The sequence below is a fragment of the Panthera tigris genome, chromosome C1 (genome assembly GCF_018350195.1).
Source record: "Panthera tigris isolate Pti1 chromosome C1, P.tigris_Pti1_mat1.1, whole genome shotgun sequence".
Lineage (NCBI taxonomy): Eukaryota > Metazoa > Chordata > Mammalia > Carnivora > Felidae > Panthera > Panthera tigris.
This window is the reverse complement of record NC_056667.1, coordinates 39,648,132-39,673,672: the sequence shown is the minus strand read 5'-3', so window position 1 is coordinate 39,673,672 and position 25,541 is coordinate 39,648,132. Positions and strand designations below refer to the sequence as shown.

Sequence of the window (25,541 nt, the reverse complement as noted above, 5' to 3'; positions counted from 1 at the left end):
TAGGCTACTTCAGAAGCCATTATTGGCACATCCAGAGCACACTGGGGGTCATGGCTGTCTATCTATACATACCCCGCCACACACACACACACACACACACACACACACACACACACACCATGCAGTATTTAGTGTGTGTCACAAAGCTACTCTACGATTTCTGCTCTATGTGCAGACTTACAGTTTGCACAGGTACATGCCAAGAGGGCCACTATCTTCTCAGGTCCTCCCCGGAGGGTGACATGGGGAAAGGTACTCAAAGAGTCATCTCTGTTGGAAGAAAGGCATTCGTATTTCTGTAAAATTAACAGGCTCTAGCCAAGCTCCACAGTAGCTGACAGAGAGACGAGTTCCTCCCAAATGCCTAAACTTTACTTTTCCTGAAAGCAAACATCTGCATATATGGAACCTTATAGACAAAAATGTCCAGAAGACCTTTTATTTCTTTTTAAAATTTTTTTAACATTTATTTATTTTTGAGAGACAGAGAGAGACACAGCACAAGCAGGGGAGGAGCAGAGAGAGGGGGAGACAAAGAATCCAAAGCAGACTCCAGGCTCCGAGCTGCCAGCACAGAGCCTGACACGGGGCTCGAACTCATGGACCGTGAGATCATGACCTGAGCGGAAGTCGGCCACTCAAGCAACTGAGCCACCCAGGCGCCCCCCCTTTTTATATCTATCTTTTGGAGTCACGCCTAGGCTCTTACAAATACAAAAAGAAAAACATTTGTGTACTTGAATGTTCAAACAGATCTCTTCTCATAACTTGACACAAACCTCATTATGTAACATCCAACTTTAAAATCCCTCACCACAACGTTAGCCCCAATCACAGGGACTTAGCCTCTTAGAAGTTTTTTGATCAGTGTCAGAAGAAAAAGAAAACGGTGAAGCTGAATTCCACCTTCCAAAGAAATACACATAGCAAGTCCTCAACAAACACATCTTCATCCAACAACAAATGATAGCTAACCTCTACTATGAACACAGTTGGGAAAACAACTTCAAGGGCTAGTTGCTACAAGACAGTAGATGACAGCAGGTAACTGATTCATACAACAAGCAGGAGTGGATTCAATGCCACAAAGTGCAGAGAGGGGGAAACCTCCACCCTGTAGTGTGTTTTTCAGAATTCGCCATCTTGGCTAGGATGGTTTCTCTGCTTCCTCGTATCCTGAAAATAGAACTAAACTTCTTATAGAAAAAATGTTTATGAATAGCATTTTATAGCTTTAACATGAACAATTTAAAAATTAAACTCGAGTTTAAATGTTATTTTTCAAACCAGAGTCCAAGGTAAGTTATTTAAGAGATACCTATGACTTGTAACCTTTTTCCATTTAAAAAAAATCACATATGCTAGTTTTGCACTTTACTTTTTTTGGTTAAAAATAAGGCTTTCCAAAAACAAAACAAAACAAAAAACAAAACCCAAGCACAACAATTACATTGACCTTATTTCTTCAACATTTTCACTGCTTCCTCAACAAAAATTATTTAAAGATTCCTTTATGGTGTTCAGCATTTCATGATCCTTATACAGAAAGATCCATATTGAGGGGAAAATATCTCTGGTATTAAATACAATGAGGAACTGAATAACGATCTTCCCCAAAGCAAAATGGTCAGTCCTAAAATGGTCAAGTAAAAGGCAAAAGCTTGGCGGTGGAGCGTGGGGAGAGACAGAAAAGAGGTAGAGAGAGTGACAGGGTTTAGGGGAGCCACCAGCAAATTAGGACTCTAACACTGCATAATTTATTTCTTAATGAATGTACAAGGAACAGCATAAATATTACCATTAAGCGGAGTGAACAGCCAAAGCAAGCTAGCTGGCTGATTGCTTTCTTATTTTTTATTCTCTTGTAACAATTCCATTTCCAAAGTGCTTGATTCCTAACACTGATGCTCCATAGCTATTGTGAGCACACTGCCTGAATACTTAATGAAGTAAACAACAAACAAAATGGCTCATCTTTGGTGCCCCTAGCTAGCATCCCAAACTGGATATAATTAAAGGTGTGAACAAGCAAGCAAGGAAGTAATGAACCTGCAAAGTCAAGGTTCTGAGAAATTATCGGGCATCCTGCACTGCACCAGTTCAAATTTATCACTCATTATCTCTTATATCGGCAAGTGCGGATCCACATGTTGGTACCTCTCTCCACTCTTGTCCTCCGGCCTTTTTTTTTCCTTTCCATTTCTAGATGAGTAATTTATGACAATTACTGCTTGTGACAATTCCCACCCACCCCCAGATAACCTTTCTTTTTACCTTTAAAAAGCCACTGACCTATAATGGCCCTCTATCCTTAAAATACACTGAGATTTTAAAAATAAAAGGATGTTTCTAAAGCACACACATACACACACAAACTCACAAAACAATGCACAAACTGCTAACACAGCCACCCTACCTCCTACTTGTTTTTACCAATGGTTAAAGATTAGGTTGAAATGTTCCTAAAGAAAAAACAACTCTCCTTCCACAAACATATACATTTTAATTTGAACCCAACCCCTTGATTGAAAGAGCAGCTTCTAGCTCACAAACACTGTTAGGGATTTGCACATTTATAGTTTCTCAAGTGGCAACTAAAGAAAGGTATTTGGTTACGAATGGAAGTCTGCAGGGTCCGGATATATCTTTTTTGATTGAGTTTTATATTTCTTCTAATAAGAAAACTCTTGGAGTCTGTGAGGAGGAGAAGCCACTTCCTATGGGAAGCCAGCCCAGTTTGGTTTTCTTTCCATTTTTAGATGCACATATACTTGCAAGTATGTATACACATTTGGTAATACCAAATAAGGAAAACCTAAGACAGGTGCAGGATTCCAGAAACACACACACATGCTTACACAGATACACACACACACACATACACACACAGAGTCTCCCTCTGTCACATACACATAATTTCCACATATCTATCAAACGCATGGAAGAACGAACAGTGGGCAATAAAAGGTTGACTTCACTTTCAAAAGGAGAATTGGCCAATTCTGTGCAACATGGTCCATCTACTGGAAGATGGTAAGATAAAAGCTTGAGAATGTTTATGTCCCTTCATACCCCCCAAATTCCCAATGACATTGGGAAAAAATACTGCATTGCAGCATTTGCCAGCGCACACTCATGTGTCTAGCATCCGCTGGCCAGCTCACCAACAAATGTACATATTAAGTGTCCAGACATATAAATTAAGTGCCTGGTGGCCACAGATCATTGGAACTGATGAAGAAATTTGTTAAGGCCAAAGTACTTCTGTTCACATACAATGACCTCTATCAAGACCGCCATTCCTTATTTGTGGTACACACAATTTGTTTCAGTTTTCTTTTTTCTTTTTTAAATTAAAATAAGGCATTAAGATGCCAAGGGCTAATTGAAGCAGCGTATATCCTCATGGAAGAAATAGTATTTGGTCTACATATAGGAAAAGATTCCACCCACAATAAGGAAATAAGTGCAAAGGGAAGAAATCAAACCAAAGAAAGGACTTGCCCTGAGGGAAACCCTTTCATTGTTCATGGTAATTCTTGAGAAAAACACCTTGATTTACCCACAAATTCTTCTAGAGACCCTGAATACACACACAAAGCACTATTCAGGCAATGATTTCTAGATTTGAAATGTCAAATAGATTATCCCCAACAGAAATGCTAAGTTTAGAATACCTGAAGTCTATCACGTCTCAGACCCTTTTTCAAGACTGAGTTAAGAACTAAAATGCAAACACGTAGCTCATTTTCTTTCTCTTTCTTTAAAAAATATTCGATCGTTATTAGCTCATAACAATCTGGGCTTCCCCTCACAACAAAATCCTTGAGTGTTCAAAGGACCAAGGAAGAGCTATTGGGAGAGAAAAAAGTTTGAAGGCTTTGGAAAACTATCAAACAGAAGCAAGCTCATCTATATCTGGCCAGGAGGACGACTGAATGAATGGCAGTTAGAAATGAGCGGAACTGAGATTACAAAAATGAGTGCTCAAGTTGTCTGTTAGGCTTTTTTTCTGAGATATTAAAATTATCTTATAAGTCAATGATTCTCAAAGCAGTTTCTCAGCTACTTCCCTATCTATGTTCATTCTATCCTTTTAAAAATTTGAATATTAAACGATTTAGCCAATATGTTACAATGAGGTATACAGAAATTCTGACCATTAAGCCTGGGATGTAGTCAGGTATTTTTTGCAGAAATATATCCGATCAGATTTTCATTTCTCAATAAATGCACTCTTAGCCTAGTGCTTCCGTAAAGGCACACCTCCTCGTGCAGGTAGTAGGCATTAATGTTTTTAAGACAAAGAAGCAAGAAAGGTCAGCAGTGGAACCACGTGTCTTTTTTACAACCCAAGACAAAGTGCTAGTTCTATGGAAATGGTTTTTCCCTAAGGAAAATATGCTAGAAATTCCTCAGAAAAAAATATGTTAGAGATAATAAAAAAAAACCTATTCTAATTTTTAAGAGAGATATGCTCAAGACAGAGAGCAAAGGTTCAAGTATATGACATATGACAAAAATAAGTTTATTTATTTTTACTTCAAGAGTCAAAACAAATAAAAAAAAATCCCCCAATAAGAAGACAAAACAAAAAGAAGCGTCTTGCAAGGTAAAAAGAATGGGTGGGGGGTGGGGGTGGGGGTGAGTGCAGAGATTTGCAATGGAGAGAGTAAAAATTAAGAGCACTTTCAGTAAAGCCAATTACATTTCCGAACCTTTTAACATATTTCAGTATTTTTTAATCTCTCATTTTTGGGCTTAATATTAGCTACCTGATCGTGTATCTAATTTGGAAGAAACCAGAACAGATCATGGTTTTTATGCAACCTCCTGTTTGCCTAAGCACTATACCTTTCAGTCCTTCTGGTACCCACCATCATGAGAAAAAGAGACCACTAGTAAAGCACACTCAGAGGAAAAGGGAGAGATGCCTGTCACCCAGGGCACGCACGGGTCCTAGACGTTCAGAGACTCTAAAAAAAAAAAATCAGCTTTTCGCTCAGTTTATGCCAAGACTAGACCCAGGACCAAATGCACTGCAGTGGTTGCAAGGGTACACCTGATGGACCTTGGGTTGGAGGTATGGAGAGGTAAACGAAGCAAGAGGCTAGAATGCAGCTTTTCATTGATTATTTTTAAAAGTAATTTCTACTCGGGATATAAAATGAAAGATACAATGAACTCCCTGGAATTGTAGTATCAACATCTGATTTAGTAAAAACACCAATATCAGCTAGCACAAAATCATTGCTTTAGGGTAGATCTATACTACCTATATTTCTCCAATGGATATTTGCTGGAAATTTCTAAGAAATCATTTGCAGAACCTATCAGCTGTGGGAGTTCACTATTATGCTTCCGTCAACTTCATTCAATATAATTTACATTTTTTTCAAATGGCCTCACAGGATTCCTTGCGATTTTTCGCACGTACAATTTCACAGCAGGGGAAAGGGGTAAAGAGAGAGAGAGGAAAAAAAAAAAGCAAGATTCCCTTCCCTCCCTTCCCCCCTCTTCTTCTTCTCTCTCCCTATTTTTTAAACCAAAAAAAAAAAAAAAACAGGAGAGACAGAACAGATGCTTAAAAATAGATTTCTAAAAATCACTGTAAACCAGAGTTAGAAATGTAATTAACACCTATTTATAAAGAATAATTAAAGTTGGGCCGGCCACAAAGAACAGCAAAGATAATCGAGGTCCTGTCCTCCCCCCCCTTTTTTACACTGTTTGCAGTGTGTTCTCATGATAGCCACCTGCTCCCTACTCGGCTTTTCCTCTGTTCGTTTCCCCGGCAACCTTTCATTGGGTTTTCCTCCCAGCTATCGCTTTCAGTTGGGCTGCTCGGTCTAATCTTATTTGTTTTACACCCATCAAAACAAGCAGCCAGACAAAGGCAATCCTCTAAGAATGGGAAAAAGACCACAGCTTTGTTATAACATCTATGCAGAGCGAAAAGTCCTCCCCAGGCTTTGCTAGCAAAAAATAAGTGAGATAGATATGAATTTACAGCCTCCCCACATACCCGGCTTTGAAACCCTGTGAAAGCTATTGCTGGTGAAATTCAAAGTCAAAGTGGGCACTCGTGGCATTTGATTGTGCCATTTTGTGCCATATCTTCAGGGTCAACATCAGGCGACAGGAGCGGCACTCAAGGAGTTTCCCTGCTTCTTTTTTTCCCGAAAAAGATGATGCTAAAAATAGATTTACTACTTTGGCAGAATGGTTTTCCACTTCCCTTTCCACATCCAAAAGTCCTGCTTCACAATTGCATCTGCTGGTACTGAACCTCACCTCCTCCACCCCTCATACCCAGCCTTCCCCATCACTCCTAGCAGGAGACTGAAAAAGAAATGTGCCTTTAACTTTAACAGTCATGTAATTCTGTTGAAAGCTCACAGAGGCGGTGGACACGCCAGCCAACAGCTACGGTGACATTGTGATTGTCAAAAAAGACACCAGCCTCGCTTGGCTAAATGTGTGTTCGATGGAAGAGGCAGTGTGTGTGCCTTGTGTGCATGCAGTGCCATTACACTTGGAGATGGATGCTGGGTTTCAGAAAAGAGAAATACTAATAAACACACACACAGACACAGACACGATCTGCACAGTGATTTACGATGCACAGTCCATCATCCTTACACACACGCACACACACACACGCACACACACACACAAGGCTGGAATCTCCAAGCTGCCTTCCTCTGAATTTTCACTTACCATCTTCAAGCCATTCCACTCCATCTGTGATCAGAAGAAGATGGACCCTCACACAGTGTGTCAAAAGCGGAAAGGAACGTTATGTAAAAGCTGACATTCCTTCTTACAGAGCTGCTGCCCAGAGAAGGAAGCAACAACTCAACACGCCAGGCACCGCTACACATACAAGCCGCCTCCTCTTTTTTATGAGGTCATGACAGGAAACTCTTTGAAATACAAGATGCAGCATTTACTGAAGCCCAAATAAATCACTCTCTTTGCCGTTTTGACTGCGCAGTCCCCCGAAACACAACTGCCCATCTCAACGTTCAGTATCCAGGAACTGCCTCTCGAGCTTTAAATTTCCAGCACGGAAATGGAGATTCCTAACCCCGCTACATCCCCTCCAGCCCCACAAAACCCAGGCACATAGACAAACCCCCTCTCCCTCACAAAAAAACACAGAACAAAACCCTTTTTTTTTTTTTGCCAACATGGTCTCATGTAATATAATCTCTTTCAAAAAATCAGCAATTATTTCGGCCCACCTCCCCTCTACATCACCCCCCTCCTTTATGTTGAAGGGAAAATTGACAATGACCTGTTAAAAATGACAATCTATTTCCCCACTGCTTTTCAATAAAAGGACCTACCGGCACTCTCTACACAAAAGAGATAGTAAATGTAGGAACCAAACAGCAGCAGAGAACTAAACTCTTGTGCAAGCATAAGACTGGTCAAGGTGTAGATGTTTTTCTTCCCTCCAGCAACACAAACAACAGATTATAAATCTAGTCATACCTACCATAACCATTCTTATTGGCAAATATTGGGTCTCGCAGAGCTTCGACTCTTCTCTTAAAATTTGCAAAGGTTTCAGAATGTATTTTTTAAATGACTACTATTGTTATATATATTTAAAGATCCACAAAACACAGTGTGGATGATTGTAAAGTAAATCAATTATTTGGGGGGAGGGGATGGGGGGAGAGAAAGAAAAAAAAAAGAAAGAAAAGGAGCAGTGAGCTGAAACCCCCGATTCTAGGATGTAGATAAGAACAACTGAACAGAGCCTTGCTGAAATTGGCTCGAAGCTTCCCCTTTTTACATCCATTTATGGGACCATCTGTCAGCCGAAGCCAGGATCTGATTGGCTGGGGAAAGGAAGGGAGGCGTTGCAACATCAGGTGCTATTTAAATTAGCTACTGCCAGATTGACGATGTTAATGATTTGGTGACCTCTACAACAACAGAGACCAGATTTCTGAACTGCTTCTTGTGTCTGGTAATTAAGGCCAGGCAGAAGCAACAACAGCCATACTTGTATTTTTACCTTTTCTCTCCTCCCAGCTCAAAAGTACTGTAACAACTGCAGGTCACCCGCCGCTTGCAAACCTTAATAGTGGGAGTGTCCTCCCTTTCCCCTGTCCTGAGGGCTGCACCATCAAACCCCTTTGACAGAGGGCTTTTCCAGTATGGAATATTTTCAACCACCTTATCTTTCTGGACAGTTGCTTTCTAGCGAAATGCATATTTAATGATCTGCCTCTAGGCTTAAAGATACAACAAAAGCACTTTAATGTGCTAATACATCCACGTTTTAACTTTATTATTTCCTAATATTGCTGATTTTCAGTAAGTAATGCTCCTTGTGCAGCTAACATGGCCAGGGTTTCAAGAGAAGGCAAGTTTCAGACTGTGCTTGTTCTGTGAACTGGGTTCATACAAGTTTGCTTCAGAAAACTACTTCCTAATAAAAAAAAGAAAAAAAGCTGGGGGGGGGGAGGGGGAAAGCTGTCAGCCTCTACCTTTCTGCCTTCTGTCTGAGCTTTTCAAAACAGAGAATGATGAATGATTTATTTAAATGAATATATTTCTCAACTTGGATAGAGGCATGATCTGAATTTTTAAAAATCCACTAAAACACATTTTCTCTGCTTTCACTACTGCTATAGAGAATGGTAAAGCATGCTTTTGACAATAGCATCATTTCATAACCGGTGCAGAGGGCTCATCTTGCTTAACTGAACACGTGATTTTGCTTCTCTCCTTCAAAAGATGTATTTTATCTTTGGCCCCTTGAAAGACTTGCAAAGAGCTATTTAGCAAGTGTGTGGTGATGTATACAGTTTGTCTGCCCATGTTACACATGTCATAACCTCTGCGACACCAGTCTTCCAATAGGATAGTAATCTGTTCTGGTTTGGGTTTTAAAGTGGCTTACCTGAAGAGTTTCTGCTTTACTTCTATCCAAAAGGCTAAATTACTGCTATTTATTTAATTCACAATTTAGTCAATTTGTTCCTCAATGAATACACAGAGGTAACAAGTATTACTAAGGAAATAATTCAACATTATTTTAAATCTTTGGCTGTAGTTGACAGCAAGACGGGACTGGGCAGAATAGAAATAGAGGCCGAAAATCATGCTACACTCTGGGCTTCGAAGTCCAAGAAAAGACGGGCCCATGAAAAATTGTTAGAAAAGAAAATGACCTTTATATTAAAAAAAATTAAAACTGTTTTTTTCCCAGCTACTATTTCATGAACACACACACACACACACACACACACAAATGTACATATTCACACTTTTAAAAATATAGATACACCACAAAACGGTATGTGCTGGGTACACTCTATGATACATTCAGCTGTTCGAAATAAAAATACATGAAAGAGAAAAGTAGAAATGTTAAAATGGTAACAATAGTTATGGTGAAACAATACTGGTCTAAGTAAACTTTTAAAATAATTTCTCCAGCAAATATACAGAGTCCTACAAGTCACAACAGTACTATAGTATCTGTTGAACTGTGTTCTAGGGACGAATTCATAGGTTAAGTGTTCTAAAGAGCTCAACATACAGACACAGGGAAGGTACAGGTGCCCCAAATCAACAACAGAAACTCTGAATGCAATCCTATCAATATCAAAATATTGTGAAAAGAAAACCATGAACACAATGCTGAAAAACACAAATGAAAACAGCTCCGCTCCAGACCAAAATCTTTACTTTGTATCTCTCTGGAGGTTATAAAAGTCACAATGTCTTAAAAGCATTCTCTCCCTTCCTTACTAATCTCAGCACACTTAGGTATCAATCAACAGTAGGTATATCAAAAGATGTTCTGGCCACTTTTCCGAAACAGGAACTGTATATTACAGTATAAATAATTAGCTGGTTGTGCTAGGCTAAAAAAAATCCATGCACTTTGTATATTGATTACTTCTCCAAAAAACCTCCACTCTAAAGTCTTTCAACGGAATCCTCAAACAAATGCACAAATGTCCTCAGAGGCCTTTTCTCTAAAGACAAAGGCAGAATCCTATTGTTGGGAAAAGTCAACCTTATTATTGCATTTCCAATAGTACCATTCATCTTTCAGAGTGAGGGGCTGACCGCTCCATCAGTGGTGTGACATTTGTAAAGCAACAGATTCTCAATATATTATCTCAAGAATCAGGCAGGCGAGTCTCCCAGTCATGCATGATTTTTTTTTCTGCCACAATCCTCCACCACCACAGAAAGAAACTTGTCTCACTCAGGCAGCTAAGGCAACCTAAAAATGATATCCCAGAGCTGTGGGGCTGCCAGTGCCGCTGTATCCCTCTTACCATAAAAGAGCAGTTTCTTGACTCATTAATAACAATTTCCCTTAAAAGAAGTAATCTCATATCAGTCAGCCCCTTGCCACCATGCACACATCCCAAAGGTTGCAGATATGTCAGCATCAGTCGCCGGCAGCCAGCTTTCCCACACAGAGTCCAGATGGACTGTACCAGAAGCCAATTCAGCGTTAATAACTACCTACTCCGCGCAGTGGAGAAGCCTTACGTGGCACAATGGGCTAGGAAACAGCAGCCGGCTGAAACTGCAAATAAAAAAGACAAACCAAATTCTCCAAAAGCACCAAAAGGAAGGAACAGAAAGGGAAGCGTGAATTGTATTCCTTGACTTCCATGAGAAGAAAAAAAAAAGAGAAAAAGAAAAGAGAGGAAAAAAAGAAAAAGAAAAAAGAATCCTTCATAAACATAGGGGGGAGAAATGAAGGGGGGGAAGGGAAACAGATGCTGCCCAGAAAAAAAGTGACAAAATATTACCTCATTATTTAACAAAGCAGCATTAAGCGTCCTGCTGATTTCAAACATCTTGCCACAGATTTTGTTTTAAGAGAAACAGATAGAATCCTTTGCAAAGCACTCCGTCTGCAAAGGGTTCTTCAATTTTCTTGCGCGCCACGGAACAGTCAATATATTATTTCCCTAGAGTTCGCACATTAAAACCTCTAGTCAGTGAGCTGAATTTTCCCCTTATCTCACACACAGTAGACTCCTGTTATATGTACTGCTCTCTTTGCAAGAGCAGCCTGCCCCAAACATGGCTGGTGTTTAAACTACTCTTTAAAGTAACAGTTCACTATATAACCACCAGGTGGGTAGAGTGCACAGATTCAAATGAACCATCTTAAAGGATCGTGGTGTTCCCCCCCACCCCCGCCCCCGCCTTTTAGGTGTACAGTGTGACATGATAGGCATCGTGTCTTGTATCTCTCTGTATCTTGTCAAAATAAACAAATAAAATTCCTTCTCCTGACTTATAGGGAGGAAACAAAACACCATCACCAATTCTAATAAGAACTGTGAAGAATGAAACACAAACACGCTTTGTTTCATTCAGCAAAGGATGAACAAGGAAAATGCAATCAACACAGAGCAGGGCCGTGGGGGAGGGACCAAAAACTCCCTGGAAATATTTTCCTTTAGCAAAAAGAGAAAAATATTGACTCACGTGATAAAAACCCATCAAAAGTGAGCATATGGATGAATCACATACAAGATGGAGGAAAGAGTTTAAGGGTACAACTTTTCTTCTGAATAAAGCATGAGGTTATTTGATAGGGTCTTTTATGATAGGAAATAACCAAAAGCTTAAACATAAAGACACTGGGAAAAAAAACAGAAACAAAATCTTAAGCATCTCTTTTAAAAATACAATCATACCAATAGCTATAAATGACCACAAGAGCAAATGAATCATATCTCTCCTCAGTCCTATTCTTTTTTCCTAAGATCCACCTCAACGTGGAACATTTCTGTCCTGTGTTATTTTGGATGTATAGCTAACGTGGTGTCTCCTTTGTACAATTCTATTCCAATTAATTTGCTCCTCTGCCAGGAATAAATAGAATGTCCCAAGCTGAAAGCCCCAAGTGATGGAAGGTGGATGTTCAAAGATAAAGAATCACCTGGACATAAATAAATCTCATCCCTTATATTGTTATATGGCCTGATTTAAAGGAGGATATTATTAAAGAGCATGCATGCACTATTTTACGTTCTCTCGTATCTAAAAGAGAAACCAACACACACAGATACCTGGAATTTTGTTTTCTTGGCTGGACAAAATTAATGCCCTAGAACTTACACATCCTCTTGCAAACACAAATGTCGATACTAGTATTTTTCTAGCCCATCCAGGCAATATTTAGCCACATACAATAGTGACTGTCTCCTTCATGTTTAAGTCTAGGCTGTCTCGCTTAATACCATTTAACCTCCTCGCATATATTAAGTTTCAAGTGACAATTTTTAACTGGGGAATGAGAAGGAGTTGCTCTCATCAAATTCTGGTTGTATGAAATAAGCTAATTTGTACACTCACCATATGTCTTAAACACTAATTAAAAAATGTCACTTTCTTCAAACATTAAAATGTAATCAGCCTAGTAAATAAAATATTCCCGAGTTTTCTTGCCTTGGTGATAATTTAAAGAGTGTTTATCTCAAGGTAACCTCTCTATTTTGATTACCAAGAAAGGCTTTTGATTTGAAAAAAGAAAAAGGGAGATATTGGGGGCTTGGGGAGTGAGAAGAGTAAACCACAACTGTACGTAGTTACACAAAGGAAAATAAGATGAAGCGGGGTTTTAAGGACCATAGTCTTGTTACCCTAAGGCAAATCCAGCCAATCAATACCACCCATTGACGGTCTACCATCTGCCATGCTACCCAGCGATGTGGCTAAACAGACCTGTTCCATATGACCGTAGCCGGCTCATTTTCAGTCGATTAGGGCAGTTCCAGAGCATTCACGTGCAATAGCACAAAACTCCAAGTCTGACTGAGCCTCTCTCTTCACACCAGTCCCTCCCAGCACAGCTGCAGACTTTTTTCCTCCTGTTCTGGGTATCTGGATTATCTCTTCTTGCACCTCAATTGAATTAGCAAAATAGGGTGGGAAGGTAGAACAAACAGACACACACACACACACACACACACACACACACACAGATAATTGCTGGCCCTTCTTCACTGTCATGCAGAAATCAGGAATTCCACGTGCTCTGTCCTAATATGATTATGGCACACCATTTAAATAGCATCATCAGTGACTATGACCTGACATTTTCCTGTAGTGCTTGCTATTTCTTGTTATCTTCTCCCTCTTCCCTTGAAAAATAGACACAAAACTGTTGGCATTTCTTCCTTTAGAGAAAATACAATCAGTATGCCCAGACAATGGTATACTCTATTTAAGGGCTTTGGATAAAATTTAAAGCCTAATTTTCCTTTGATGAATTGTGGCACTGGTTTTGTCTTTCTTTTTCCTGTTAAAAACATTAAATCAAATTTTATAGGAAAATGGAAACATACCATAGAGGCAAGAAAAATGCACCAGACTGACATGGAGTCTTGGAATTCACTGTCGATGTTCTCTTAGAGATATATGACCTGACCGTATGATGCTTTTCTCTTTCCTAAGTAGTTTTGTCTACTATGGATTGCAGGAAAGAGCTACAAGAATGCTCCTGTGTAGGACAATGTGACAAATGGATGTCTAGTCCACTTAAATTGCCTAGAGTTCACCTGTGCAGGTAAACCAACCTCTGGGTTGATTCACACTTGATCTTCCCATTTTCTTTCCATTCCTATGCCTTATGCTAGAATAGCAGCTGAAAGCAGAAGATTTCTTTTCAGAATTAAGGTACGCTTTTTCAAAAGTGCCTTTGACCATTCCCTTAAAGCACTAGGATGTCTTTCTGGGAAAGAAAATTTAAAGGACAGGAAAACTGCCTTACTTACAAAATTCTGAAAAAGGTAAATACACATTTATCAAAAAAAAATCTAATTTAGGTGGAGTCCCTCTCTGGACTTTTCACTGTTATATTCTTCATCACAGCCTAAGAAAACTCAACAGGGTCAATGTGCAAACACACAGAGATTTCTGAAGATCCCTGCATTAAAGGATTTGGGGCCTTTCCATTTCAGCTCAGATGAGCTTCACTAAAAATAATAAAAAAAGAAACAAACAAAATACCCTCATGTAAATATAAATCTTTACAAATCAAAGGCCACTGAACAGATAAATATGGAATAGCCATACCATCAAAGGATTCAGTGTTTAACCAGATTAATACAGTTTAGAAAATAATTCAACACAAGAGTTTTTTCAAAAAAAATTCTGGACTCATAATTCTGCAACTACAAATAAAGAAAAAATGTATAGTATCGTAAAAAAGTATTGTAGAAGGAGGAGGAGAAGGAGAAGGAAGCGAAGATGAGAGGAGGAGAGGGAGGAGAAGAAGAAATAAAATAACAGGACTTATAAAGTACAAATAAAAACTGTTTTTTACCAGCAGTCTATTGTATACTGAACACTACACTAGGCACTTGATATGCACAATTTCACACAACATCATAGGAATCACAACGGTTATATCTAAGCATTCTTCTAGAAAGGTGTTTTCCTTATCTAAAAGTAAGACTTCCTCTCCATCACTTCATAGAAGAATATGCTTAATAAATATCTGTTGAATGAATGAGGAAGATGGATACAGACTAGAAGAGAAAGAAAAAGATGTAATTTTTTCTCATCTAAAAGTGACCAAGAGATTTCTTTGTGAAGTGCTTCTAACTAAACATGTCCTCAAAATGTATCTCATTTAGCCTGTCATTATGACCAGGCTATAAATCTGAAGTGAGTGAGACAAAGGATTAAAGCTGGAAAGCAAAAAATTTTAGCAGGTAGGATGAGTACCTGATTCAGACCTAATTCTCTACTTCTTCCAAATCTGGCAAAATTCCTTACATACAGTAGCTGCTCAGCAAACATCGGCTGGATGAACTCTGATGTCCTGAGCCCCTTACAGGACATAGCTAAAGCTGGAAAGCAAAAAATTTTAGCAGGTATGATGAGTACCTGATTCAGACCTAATTCTTTACTTCTTCCAAATTTGGCAAAATTCCTTACATACAGTAGCTACTCAGCAAACATCGGTTGGATGAACTCTGATGTCCTGAGCCCCTTACAGGACAGAGCCAGGCTCCAGGCAACACTCAATTATGAGGAAGGAATAAAGATCAACGATTCCATTCAACATCATCTCAAAAACTATTCCAAGGCCTATTTCATGTGATTCAACTAGGAGGCACTAAACACCATCTTAGGGAAAAAGATATGCTAGGCTCCCTAAGTCTCAGTTTCCTCACCTGTAAAATGGGCACAGTAATACTTCCCTTAAGGTTTGTTGCCAAGACTAAAACAGATAGGCTTTGTAGAGGCAGCACTCTATATGGTACCTGTTATTAATATGGAAAATAGGGAAAACTGTATCAATTAGTACCTCGCTATAAGATAATTCAATCTTGCTGAGGAAGATACAATTCAAAGACTCTCAAAAACATTTAGAGAATAATAAGACAACAATAACTAAGAAAGGCTGAATGGTCTGTTCCAGTTCTAACCAAAATGTCTGCTGCAGATTAGAACTTAGTCCAACAGGTAAAGTTCAGTGCTAAATTCTGAGTGTGAAGAAGAAGAAATACAAGTCATAATTCCCACCTTCAAGAAGCTTACAGTTTGGTTGGGAAAGAAACATTCATATTTACACATGAATCTTGATAGTGTAAGGAATATAAAAGGAATAGTATCAAAATAAAATACTGAAGAATAGTTGATGGTGAGGATGCCTTCTGCACTGATGAGGAAAGCCTTCAGGGGAGAAGCTGGAACTAATACTAGGCTTAAAGAATGATAGGATTTGTCTAGGAAAATTCCAGATATTTTATATAATAACAAAGGTGGGGGAGTATGGAAGGAAGGGGATATTGGCAGCCAGCTCATTGTAGCTAGACCCCCTTTGAGGTTTCCTCTAAATCTATTCCAATCTCTTCCATATTTTTAAAGTTATAAAAAGAGGAATATTATGATATGACTGTGGGAGAGCAGGCCTTTTATTCAGTAAGTACTTTCATAAAAAGAATAGGAATTAATAGTTACGGCACATCTACTCTGTGTCCAACATTGCACTAGACACTTTGCCTATAAATCTCATTTAATCTCATAACTCTGAGATTTCCAATAGGGAAACAAAACATTAGGGAATTTAAATGATTTGCTCAAGATCACACAGCTAGTAAGAGGCGTATTTATACATATCCAATCTCAATCCACACTCTTCACTATAAATACTACCTTATATAGAAGAGTGTAGATCTAGAGAAATTTAAGTCTTATTCTCTATGTTATTATATATTCAGAAACTAACATTCAAAGTAATGTCACTGATATCTGCTGACAGTATAACAATAACAGTAAAAAACCAAACCAAACCCAAGAACAAAAAACCTAACCTATTGCTGGCAATTTCAGTATTCTGCCACCAGGTGATGACAGAATCCTGGTCCTATGAGAATTACCAAGGTCATGTTTTTGCCTGCTATAATTTTGTGTGTGTGCTATTCCTTCCTCCATCTCTGGTAGTGGAGGAAAGAGTGCCTGATCCTCAGATGGACTTGTCTACTAAAGCCCCAAGACATTAATCTCTCCAAATATTTTCCAAATTTTATCAAAAATTCAACTCTGAGCATAATTCTAAATGTCAACAATTTTCAAACAATTTTATTACAGATTGTATTCAATGAATTATAGTTCTTTTTTATTTTCACACTCTACTGTGAGCTTGCAGGGTAGAAATTGCATGTTGTTTGCCTTATCATCCCAGCACGAAGAACGTCAGTACCTAGAACATAGTGGGCACTCGGTAAAAGAACAGAAATAATTGGTTCCAAATATTTTAGAAAAACTTTAAAACCAAATGCTTAGGACACAATTGTTTGGTACTTTATTCATTAATAAACAACTTTCTCTTTCAAGTCACCCTTAATGCAGGGTTATTATAAAAAGCCCTTTCCTGAGGTTGCTCATCAGCAGTTGCATTTCTCTCAGTGGTCAGGTACTTCCTTCTGCCTTAGGAACAGTCTACATTCATTATAAGCCCTGCCCTGCACAGCAGTCTTGTTTACCTTTTCACCCTTTTTATGCCCAAGAAAGTTGCTTCCAATCTCTGTGGGAGATGAAGAAAAACCATGAAAAACAAGAGAGGCATGCTATATACCTGTCAGAAAGAGGCAACTCTCCACTTGACCCTTTTTAGTTCTCTTCTCTGACTCTGAAGCTGGGGGAATGATTTAACTACTTTTAAGCAGAAGAGTAAAGTTGCACATTAGTGCTGAGTAGCTCATTTCCCTTAGCAACCCCTTAGCAACAGCAGCTTCAAGTTCAAAATACCTCCTTGAAAAGGATCACATCTTTAATGAAGATGAGTATTTTTTTTAATGTAAGGTTTTTGAACAGATGTTTTAACATTACAGCCCCCAAAGCCTTGTAGGCTACAAATATCTATTTCATGCTAACTTTTCTTTATGATATTATGTGGTAACCATAATGATGCTGGGCTCCTGTGAAATTTCAGTCTCTGGAAAAGCCCTGGTCTTACTCTGAAATTATTCACAAATACATAACTTTTATTTTATCAAGTCACCATTAATCCTAGGTTATTACAGAAATTATACTTAAGTTCTTTAAAAAGGGTTACTGATATTGACCTCACTATTCAGTTTGCTCCCTACTGAGAAGAGTGAACAACTTAAATCACAGTTTTTAAAACCTACATCAGGGTTTTACAAACTATATTTATTATATGTAACCTAAGATTCTATGGACAGTTTAAAGAAAAATATAAAAAGAAAATTTCAACTTTACCCCAAACAGCTACTTACTGATTTTATTATTCAATACTTACTTTGTTTACTTCATTGTCTATAAACTGGATGATGGGATATCGAATAATCATCACATTTAATTGTTTTTACATTGTCAGTGAAATGAGAAGGCTTGCAAAAGGTTTTGCTAACCATCAAGAACCCTTAGGGATATAAAATGTTCATGTCATATATGTTATGCCTATCATTAAAACTTTTATCTTGTTCAAAAATTTTGAAGCTCTTTTGTCATCTTAAAGTTTTCATAATTCAGGGGCGCCTGGGTGGCGGTTGAGCATCCGACTTCAGCCCAGGTCATGATCTCGCGGTCTGTGGGTTCGAGCCCCGCATCGGGCTCTGTGCTGACAGCTTGGAGCCCGGAGCCTGTTTCGGATTCTGTGTCTACCTCTCTCTCTGACCCTCCCCTGTTCATGCTCTGTCTCTCTCTGTCTCAAAAATAAATAAACATTAAAAAAAAATTTAAAAGTTTTCATAATTCAAATAATATATAAACTTCTGCTTGAAATTTGTTTATTGTCTATTAGCACATGGGTCCCTCGGGCACAAAATGCACAAGGGCTTAGAACAATGAACATCTTCACTATTGATCTATGTGTGCCAATTCCATGATGTGGACAGAGAAAAGACTATTTTTACTTGGTATCAGTAGATAACAAAACCGTACCATTCACCTGACATGAAGTTTTATATGTTTCCACGTGTCAGGGTGTTACTGAAGGACGTGCCTAGAGCAATGACCTTTATACACAGTAGGTGCTTGACGTGTGTTCCTGAAAGTAAGATCCATTTTAAATCACTAGGGAATATACAAGAAGGAGCCAGAAGACCTCAAGGCCAGTTCCATCTCTACCACTAATAATTCTATGACCTTGGGCAAATCACTCTCCTCTTTGGACCAGAATCTTCTCGATTAAATAAGAACTGAAACTAGGCGATTTCTGAAGTCCCTGCCAGCTCTAATATGTCAGAGTCTATAAATAAATAGTTTTTAATTAGCAAACAAAATTTTTGGTAAGGTTAACTCAGATTTTCAACTGACATTAAAGTGTAAGAATGCTGGCTAAAGGGAAGTGAAGCTTTTGAGGATTTTAAAATCTGTCTCAAATGAAGAGCCAGGTTGGTATTATGTTCCTCCGATATCCAGTCTGGTGACCAAAGTTATTTTAATAAAATACAGAACTAGAGACAGTTGGTTAAAATCATTAAACTTGCAAGCTTTGACCAGGACCTTGATCAAGTTTAAAGATTCTCTTTGAGTTTTAGTGTCATCATGTTCAAAATGGGACAATAATAATGCCTAAGGTGTGAGGCTTAAGTGAAAAAATACACATAAAGCATGTATTATTATAGGGTATAGGAAATGCTGTTACATACTCAAAGATGCTAAATATTTTTAGTATTAGGTAGAAACACATGAAATTGTTTTTACAGATTAAACAGAATCAAATACTGTCACTTCTATTTCGCTCAAGCTATGATTTTCTTCTCCTGCCTAAAACACCTTCCATGATCCTCACTGCTTATATCAAGTCCAATTATTCAGTATGGAATTCAAGGCTCTTTGCAATCTGGTCTTCATTTAAGTTTCCTGAGTCCTTTGGGACATTCCCTCCCATATATACAGCTCTAGACATGCCAGTCTGTTCTCCCATGTTGCTTGGCCCTTCTACCTCATGCCTTTGTTCCTATTTCTTCCATGTGAAATGCATTCTCTCCCTGGAAAATCACATTCATCCTTCAAGGCTTCAATCTCACAAAGCAAAATGAGCTGATTCATTATTTGAGCTTTTATAGCAGCTTATTCTTCCTGCCTCCACCATCACAGTTGTTTACGGGTCTGTTTCCCTGAGCTGCTTTCAAGATACTCCAGGGTGGGGCACCTGGGTGGCTCAGTTAGCTAAGGTTCTGACTCTTGATTTCAGCTCAGGTCATGACCTCACAGTTCCTGGAATTGAGCCCTGCATAGGGCTCTGTGCTGTTAATGTGGAGCCTGTTTGGGATTCTCTCTTCCTTTCTCTCTGCCCCTCTCCTGCTCACACACAGGTACATGCACACTCTCTCAAAATAAATAAACTAAAAAAAGAAACAAAAAGATACTCCAGGGCAAGGGCTGTTCTTATGTGTCTTTGTTTCCCTCCAGTTGAGCGCATTGGCTGCCTTGTACTTTGTGCTCAGTAAATATCTGCTAAAGTAAAATGAACATAATCACATGGCAGGTTAAAATAGAGTTTCTCTTAGGGGCGCCTGGGTGGCTCAGTTGGTTAAGGGTTGGACTTTGGCTCGGGTCATGATCTCTCGAGTTCGTGAGTTTGAGCCTTGCACAGGACTTTCTGCTATCAGCAGAGCCTGCTTCAGATCCTCTGTCCCCCTCTCTCTCTCTGCCCCTCCCCTGCTTGCATTCTCTCTCTCAAAAATAAACATTAAAAAAGAAATGGCTTGTCTTAGAAATAAGTCAGTCAGAGAATGATAAATATCATATGATTTCACTCGTATGTGGAATTTAAGAAACAAAACAGATGAACATAGGGGAAGGGAAGGAAAAGTAAGATAAAAACAGAGAGGGAGGCAAACCATTAAAGAGACTCTTAAATACAGAGAACAAACAGGGTTGCTGAAGGGGTGCTGGGTGGGGGGTAGGGCTGAGTGGGTGATGGGCATTAAGGAGGGCACTTGTTGGGATGAGCACTGGGTGTTATACGTAAGTGATGAACCACCAAATTCTATTCCTGAAATCATTATTACACTATATGTTAACTAACCTGGATTTAAATAAAATTTAAAAAATGAAAAAAAAATAGATGAGTACCAAAGAGGACTCCAAAAAAACCTTAACTTTTGGAATCCACCCCTCCAGAGAACCGTTTTTTTTTTATGTGAGAAATCTCTACCAAAGTAAGGTCTTTATCCCTCTGGAAATCCTCAAATGACTAAAATCCGAAACTCTAAAGCGGAAGTTATTCTTCAGGACAAATCCATCGAGCTGAAGCCATGAGCTTTCAACAAAGACCACTGTCTTACTACTAGAGATGGCAATGCTCTGTCTGCAACCTCATTTAATGGCTATAATATGAGAGTTTGCACACTGAATCTGTGCTTCCATAGCTGGAGAAGTACCAGTTGCAGAGAACTCCAATAAGTCTTGGATGATGTGGAAGGCATGGAAAAGAGGAGGATACTGCTGCAGCCTGGAGTGTGAATTCATCATTTGCCCACATTACCATGCTCTACACAATCAGGACTCTGGAAGAACTCTAGGATGTGCAAGTGCTTGAGAGAATTAATAATGTATTCTAAATATTCTTTAATGTTACTGCCTATATGAATAATAACAGTTAATATTTAGTGTGTGTATGTATATGTATGAAATTACATCATTATGGATATGTGTATGTATATACATTTGTATATATATGTATATATACATATATATATGTATGTATATATATATAATTTATATATATAATATATATGTATATATACATATATATATGTATGTATATATATATAATTTATATATATAATATATATGTATAATTAGTTTAAAAGGAGAGTCAAGAGTCAACACTTCTGCACTATAGGAGTAGCAGGCTATTTAGCTGGTTTGTAACTCCAGAGGATTTACTTTCAAGGTTTTTTTCCCAGTAAGTGCTTTTTATCTAAGTAAAAGCTTATTAGAATTCCTAATATATAAACAAATAAAACAGTACTGCTCTCCTGGTTGGGAAAAGAGTGGGTCCCACTAAACCAATATAGTCTAGTCTAAATCTAGTCTTGTCCAGTCTATAGTGCAGTAGGAAAAAAGTTAATTGGGAGTCAAAAGACCTGGGTTCTAGCACCAATGAGACCACCCTTAGGCCCAAGCCTCCTCCTCTAGTACATCTAATTCAAAGCATTTGGTAATTGTTATCCAAGATTACAAGCATAATGCCTCAGTTTCTGGGGTTTCTCAAGCACACAGGATAAAAGTGCTTACTCCTCTCCTACTTTCTACCTACCTTAAATCTCCCCAATTAATGTGTTTCCCAATCATTCTTCAATTACACAAAGTTCAACAATGGTGTAACAATGGTGACAGTGAGGACACACAAGGTTAACAACACAGGTTTCACAAGTACCCAGAGCGGGCTTAGAAAATAGACCTGGTGTCTTGCTCTTGTCCTTCAAGATATCTCTCTCTAGTCAAGAAAAGTTATCTGTAAGCTTCTCAAGAGTCCTGAGAACCACTTAGTTGTATAGATCTATCTCTTTAACTTTTCTTATACCCACTGCTATTTGCTTGATTCAAATCTCTGTATCTCTCTCCTAGATTTTTATCAACATATCCTTACCTCCAATTTTGACTGAACCCCATTAGCCAGACACACTGACCTTTCTAAAATTCCATTTTAACCACATTGCTTCCTTGATTAATATTAATCAAAGTCCATCCCTCTTCTGCTGAGATTTCCAGTGAAGGTGTGTCAGCAGACCTCTAACTGTACATGTTGATAGGACATTGTTTCATAACACAAATGTATATAAATTCAAAGTCTTCTCTTGCATGCCTGTTTCTCCTACTAAGCTTGAACTCCTTAAAGGGTGGGGAACATATATGATTCATAATAAATAATGGATGAATAGATTAACAAATGAAACTTTCCCTAAACAAAGCTTCCAAATAGTTGCTTTTCTCCTTTTTAAGCTGCAGAGAGCTATAGGTAGCTTTCCTCCATTTGCAAAGTGGCTTTACATAACAACTACTATCTACTGAGCACTTACTATATCAGGAATTAGTATTAGCTCTTTACATGTATTAACTCACTTAATATCACAATAATCCTATAAAGTAGGTACTGTGATTGTTAACCCTACATTGACAGATAAAGACAACTAATGAGGACAGAGAGAGGTTAAATAATATACATTGACTCATTATAACCATTAAACAAACATTCAGAGTGTTTACTGTGCTATTTTCACAATCATCTATTAGCAGGAAAGAATATGTACAATCATTACTTTAAAATAAACGCAAAACCATGCCTTGTTCATCCTTAGGGGTCCCTAGAGTACCCAGAAGAGAATCACATTCAATAAATATCTGCTGAATAAGAATTGAATTAGTGCCTCTGAAATCTAGTAGTGCGCCCTTCTACATCAACTACTTTTCTTGACTGATGCTTGAGACAAAGGACCTCTCCTTCTTTTGGTTAAATTCAGACACTTTTGAGAGTGCAAGGAGGCTCTATTAATAATTACACCAAGACAACAAGCATAAACCAGCACTGTCCAAGGACAAGAAATCCCATTGATATCCATACTCTTCAAGAATCCCTTCTGGAATTATATTTAGGGAAATAACTTAGGTAAATAAAGGTGCACACTTATGTATGTATCTTTGTATGAGCTATTCTCTGTCTGGAACACATACCTCCCTTCTTCTTCTGCTTAGTGAACCCCTACTCATCCTGCAAAATAAAGTTAAAGTATTAACTCCCACCAATTCATTCAGCAAGTATTTACTAAGCACCTACTATGTGCCAGACACTAAAGAATTAACATTAAAGAAGGCACACAAACCCCCTGCCTTGAGAGTTTACACTGAACTGAGGGCAGACAATAAAGCTTCCCAAATTTCCTCAGAAAGAATTAGTAGTTTCTTTTTTGACTTCTCATAGAACTTGTTCTCCAGATTACTCCATTCCTCATGGAATTGCAATGGCTGCCTTCCATTCAAGACTGTGAGCCCTTGGGGCGTCTAGGTAGCTCAGTCGGTTACTAAGTGTCCAATTTTGTAACCGACTTCGTCCAACTCAGGTCATGATCTTGCAGTTGGTGGGTTTGAGTCCCATGTTGGGCTCTATGTTGACAGCTCAGAGCCTGGAGCCTGCTTCAGATCCTGGTTCTCCCTCTCTCTCTTCTCCTCTCCCGCTCGTGCTCTCTCTCTCTCTCTCACTCAAAAATGCATAAATGTTAAAAAAAAAATCAAAGAAAAAAAGACTGTGAGCTCTTTGAGAAACAACCCGTCTTTGTCTATATGCCCCAAGACTGACACAGTGCTGGGTTACCCAACTGAACTGAAGTCCACATGCTTTCCTTCTCACGATGCCATAGCTACTAACATTCCCTTGAGCTCACTGCTTGATTGCTGAACATTTTAAAAACACCAAGCAATCTCTTGGCATCCACAAAATACTGTTCTTAGCACTGGGATGGCAATGTGGCAAGAATGTGATATGGTTCAGGATCTTTGAGCATTTATAATCAGACTTGGGAGGCCAGGTTTATTGATGACAACAGGGACAGAACAAGACAAGACGGTACATAATCAAGAACAAGACGGTACATAATCAAGGACTCGATTGTGTGGATCAGACTCAAAACATTCTCTAAGTTCTGAGAATTGAGATGTCAACAAGGGCCCCAGAAACTAGGGTGAACACAAGTATTAGAGAACATCAACCTTCACTTTAGCCCAGCAATGTTGCCAGGCTGCCCCCTTGGGGTTCACCACTTTCCAAAACCATCCCCAAATATGCCAGGATATCCTTACATGGATCACACACATTCTCTTAAGCTTCTATGCTTTTGCACAAGCTTGTGCCCTACCTGGGATGCCTCTATACCCCTCGTATATATGATGGTCATTAAGATTCAGCTCAAATGTGGCCCCCTTTGTGATACCATCCCTGAGCTCCCTAGGAAAAACTGACCATGCTTTCACTGTGTGTCTAACCCTGCTCCTTCCCCACATATATACCCATTGTACTCTGTCTATACACTTAATTGTATCCATCATTTATTTATCTATAGGTCCATCTCCCTTACTAAGTTATGAATCTGTTGAAAGCAAAAACCTTCATTCATCTTTGTATCTCAATCACAATGCCTGGCATGGAGTTTGTGGATGGACAGATGGATGAATGGATCAACATACAGATGGACTCAGTTATGAGTTTGTGTGTTGCCCCCCTCCCCGCAAAAGAGCATCAGCTTATATAACCTCATGTGGTCTAGTGAAGGAATTTGTAAGTGTAGAGATTTGGGTACCAATCCTGAAGTCCCTTAATCTTAAATGAAGTCACTTAATCTCTCTGGACCTCAATTAGTTTTATCTGTTAAATTGGGATAAAGCATGAAATCCCTACCTCACGCAAAAATGACTGGGAGTTTTAAATGAGATGAAAGAAGTGAAAATGCTTACAATAAAATGTTGCTTCAATTTTGGTGGGCGGTGGGGGGGGGAGCATCAGCCACATCATATTATCTGGAGATATTTTTAATTTAAGCCAATACGTCCTTCCTTCTAATCTGACACATGGCTGTGCTTTTTCTAGGTCTGCTAACAGAACAAATAGGTGACAAACCTCTGTGCTAGGAGTCTCTGGGATGAGTTTCTTATTCTCTTGCTAGACAGGAGAATAAGAATTTGTCCTTTTTGTGGGTCTGGGGCTTCAACTCTCCAGGTCTAAACATTTTTGATGGCCTTGAACTAATTTCGGCCACCATCAACAGAATGGGAGTGGAAAAATCCCCACCACATCTGCCTTGTCAGGGGGTGGAGGAAAGAACTTTCTAAATAGCCTCATTATTGGTCCCAGCTGAATTCTGCTCCTGTTCCATGATGCCAGCAAAAGCATTTTAGTAAGATGCTGCCAGCATCAAAAGCAGATCCACTTACGGTTTCCTGTAAGCGTATCTGCAATGGCAGAAGGTGGCGGGTAGCCAGGTGTGAGTGTGCGTGCTAAAAATCTCCAATACGTCAAGCTGGAAGAACAATTTATGAAATGAAATTCA

At 38.8% G+C, this 25,541-nt stretch overlaps 1 protein-coding gene across 6 annotated transcripts in view; it reads right to left on the bottom strand.

Moving 5' to 3' along the window:
- ELAVL4 (ELAV like RNA binding protein 4) overlaps nucleotides 1-25,541 on the bottom strand; it is a 154,053-nt gene that overhangs the window by 81,509 nt on the left and 47,003 nt on the right. The window contains exon 1 of one of the 6 annotated variants that reach the window (XM_042997091.1): nucleotides 10,803-11,002. The exons of 4 other annotated variants lie outside the window; for them this stretch is intronic. In XM_042997091.1, coding sequence (XP_042853025.1) covers nucleotides 10,803-10,850 — 48 coding nt within the window. In that variant the 5' untranslated portion in view covers nucleotides 10,851-11,002. Of the gene's footprint in view, nucleotides 1-181; nucleotides 213-10,802; nucleotides 11,003-25,541 lie in introns of those variants that run through there. One more of the 6 variants, XM_042997095.1, reaches the window with a different exon arrangement.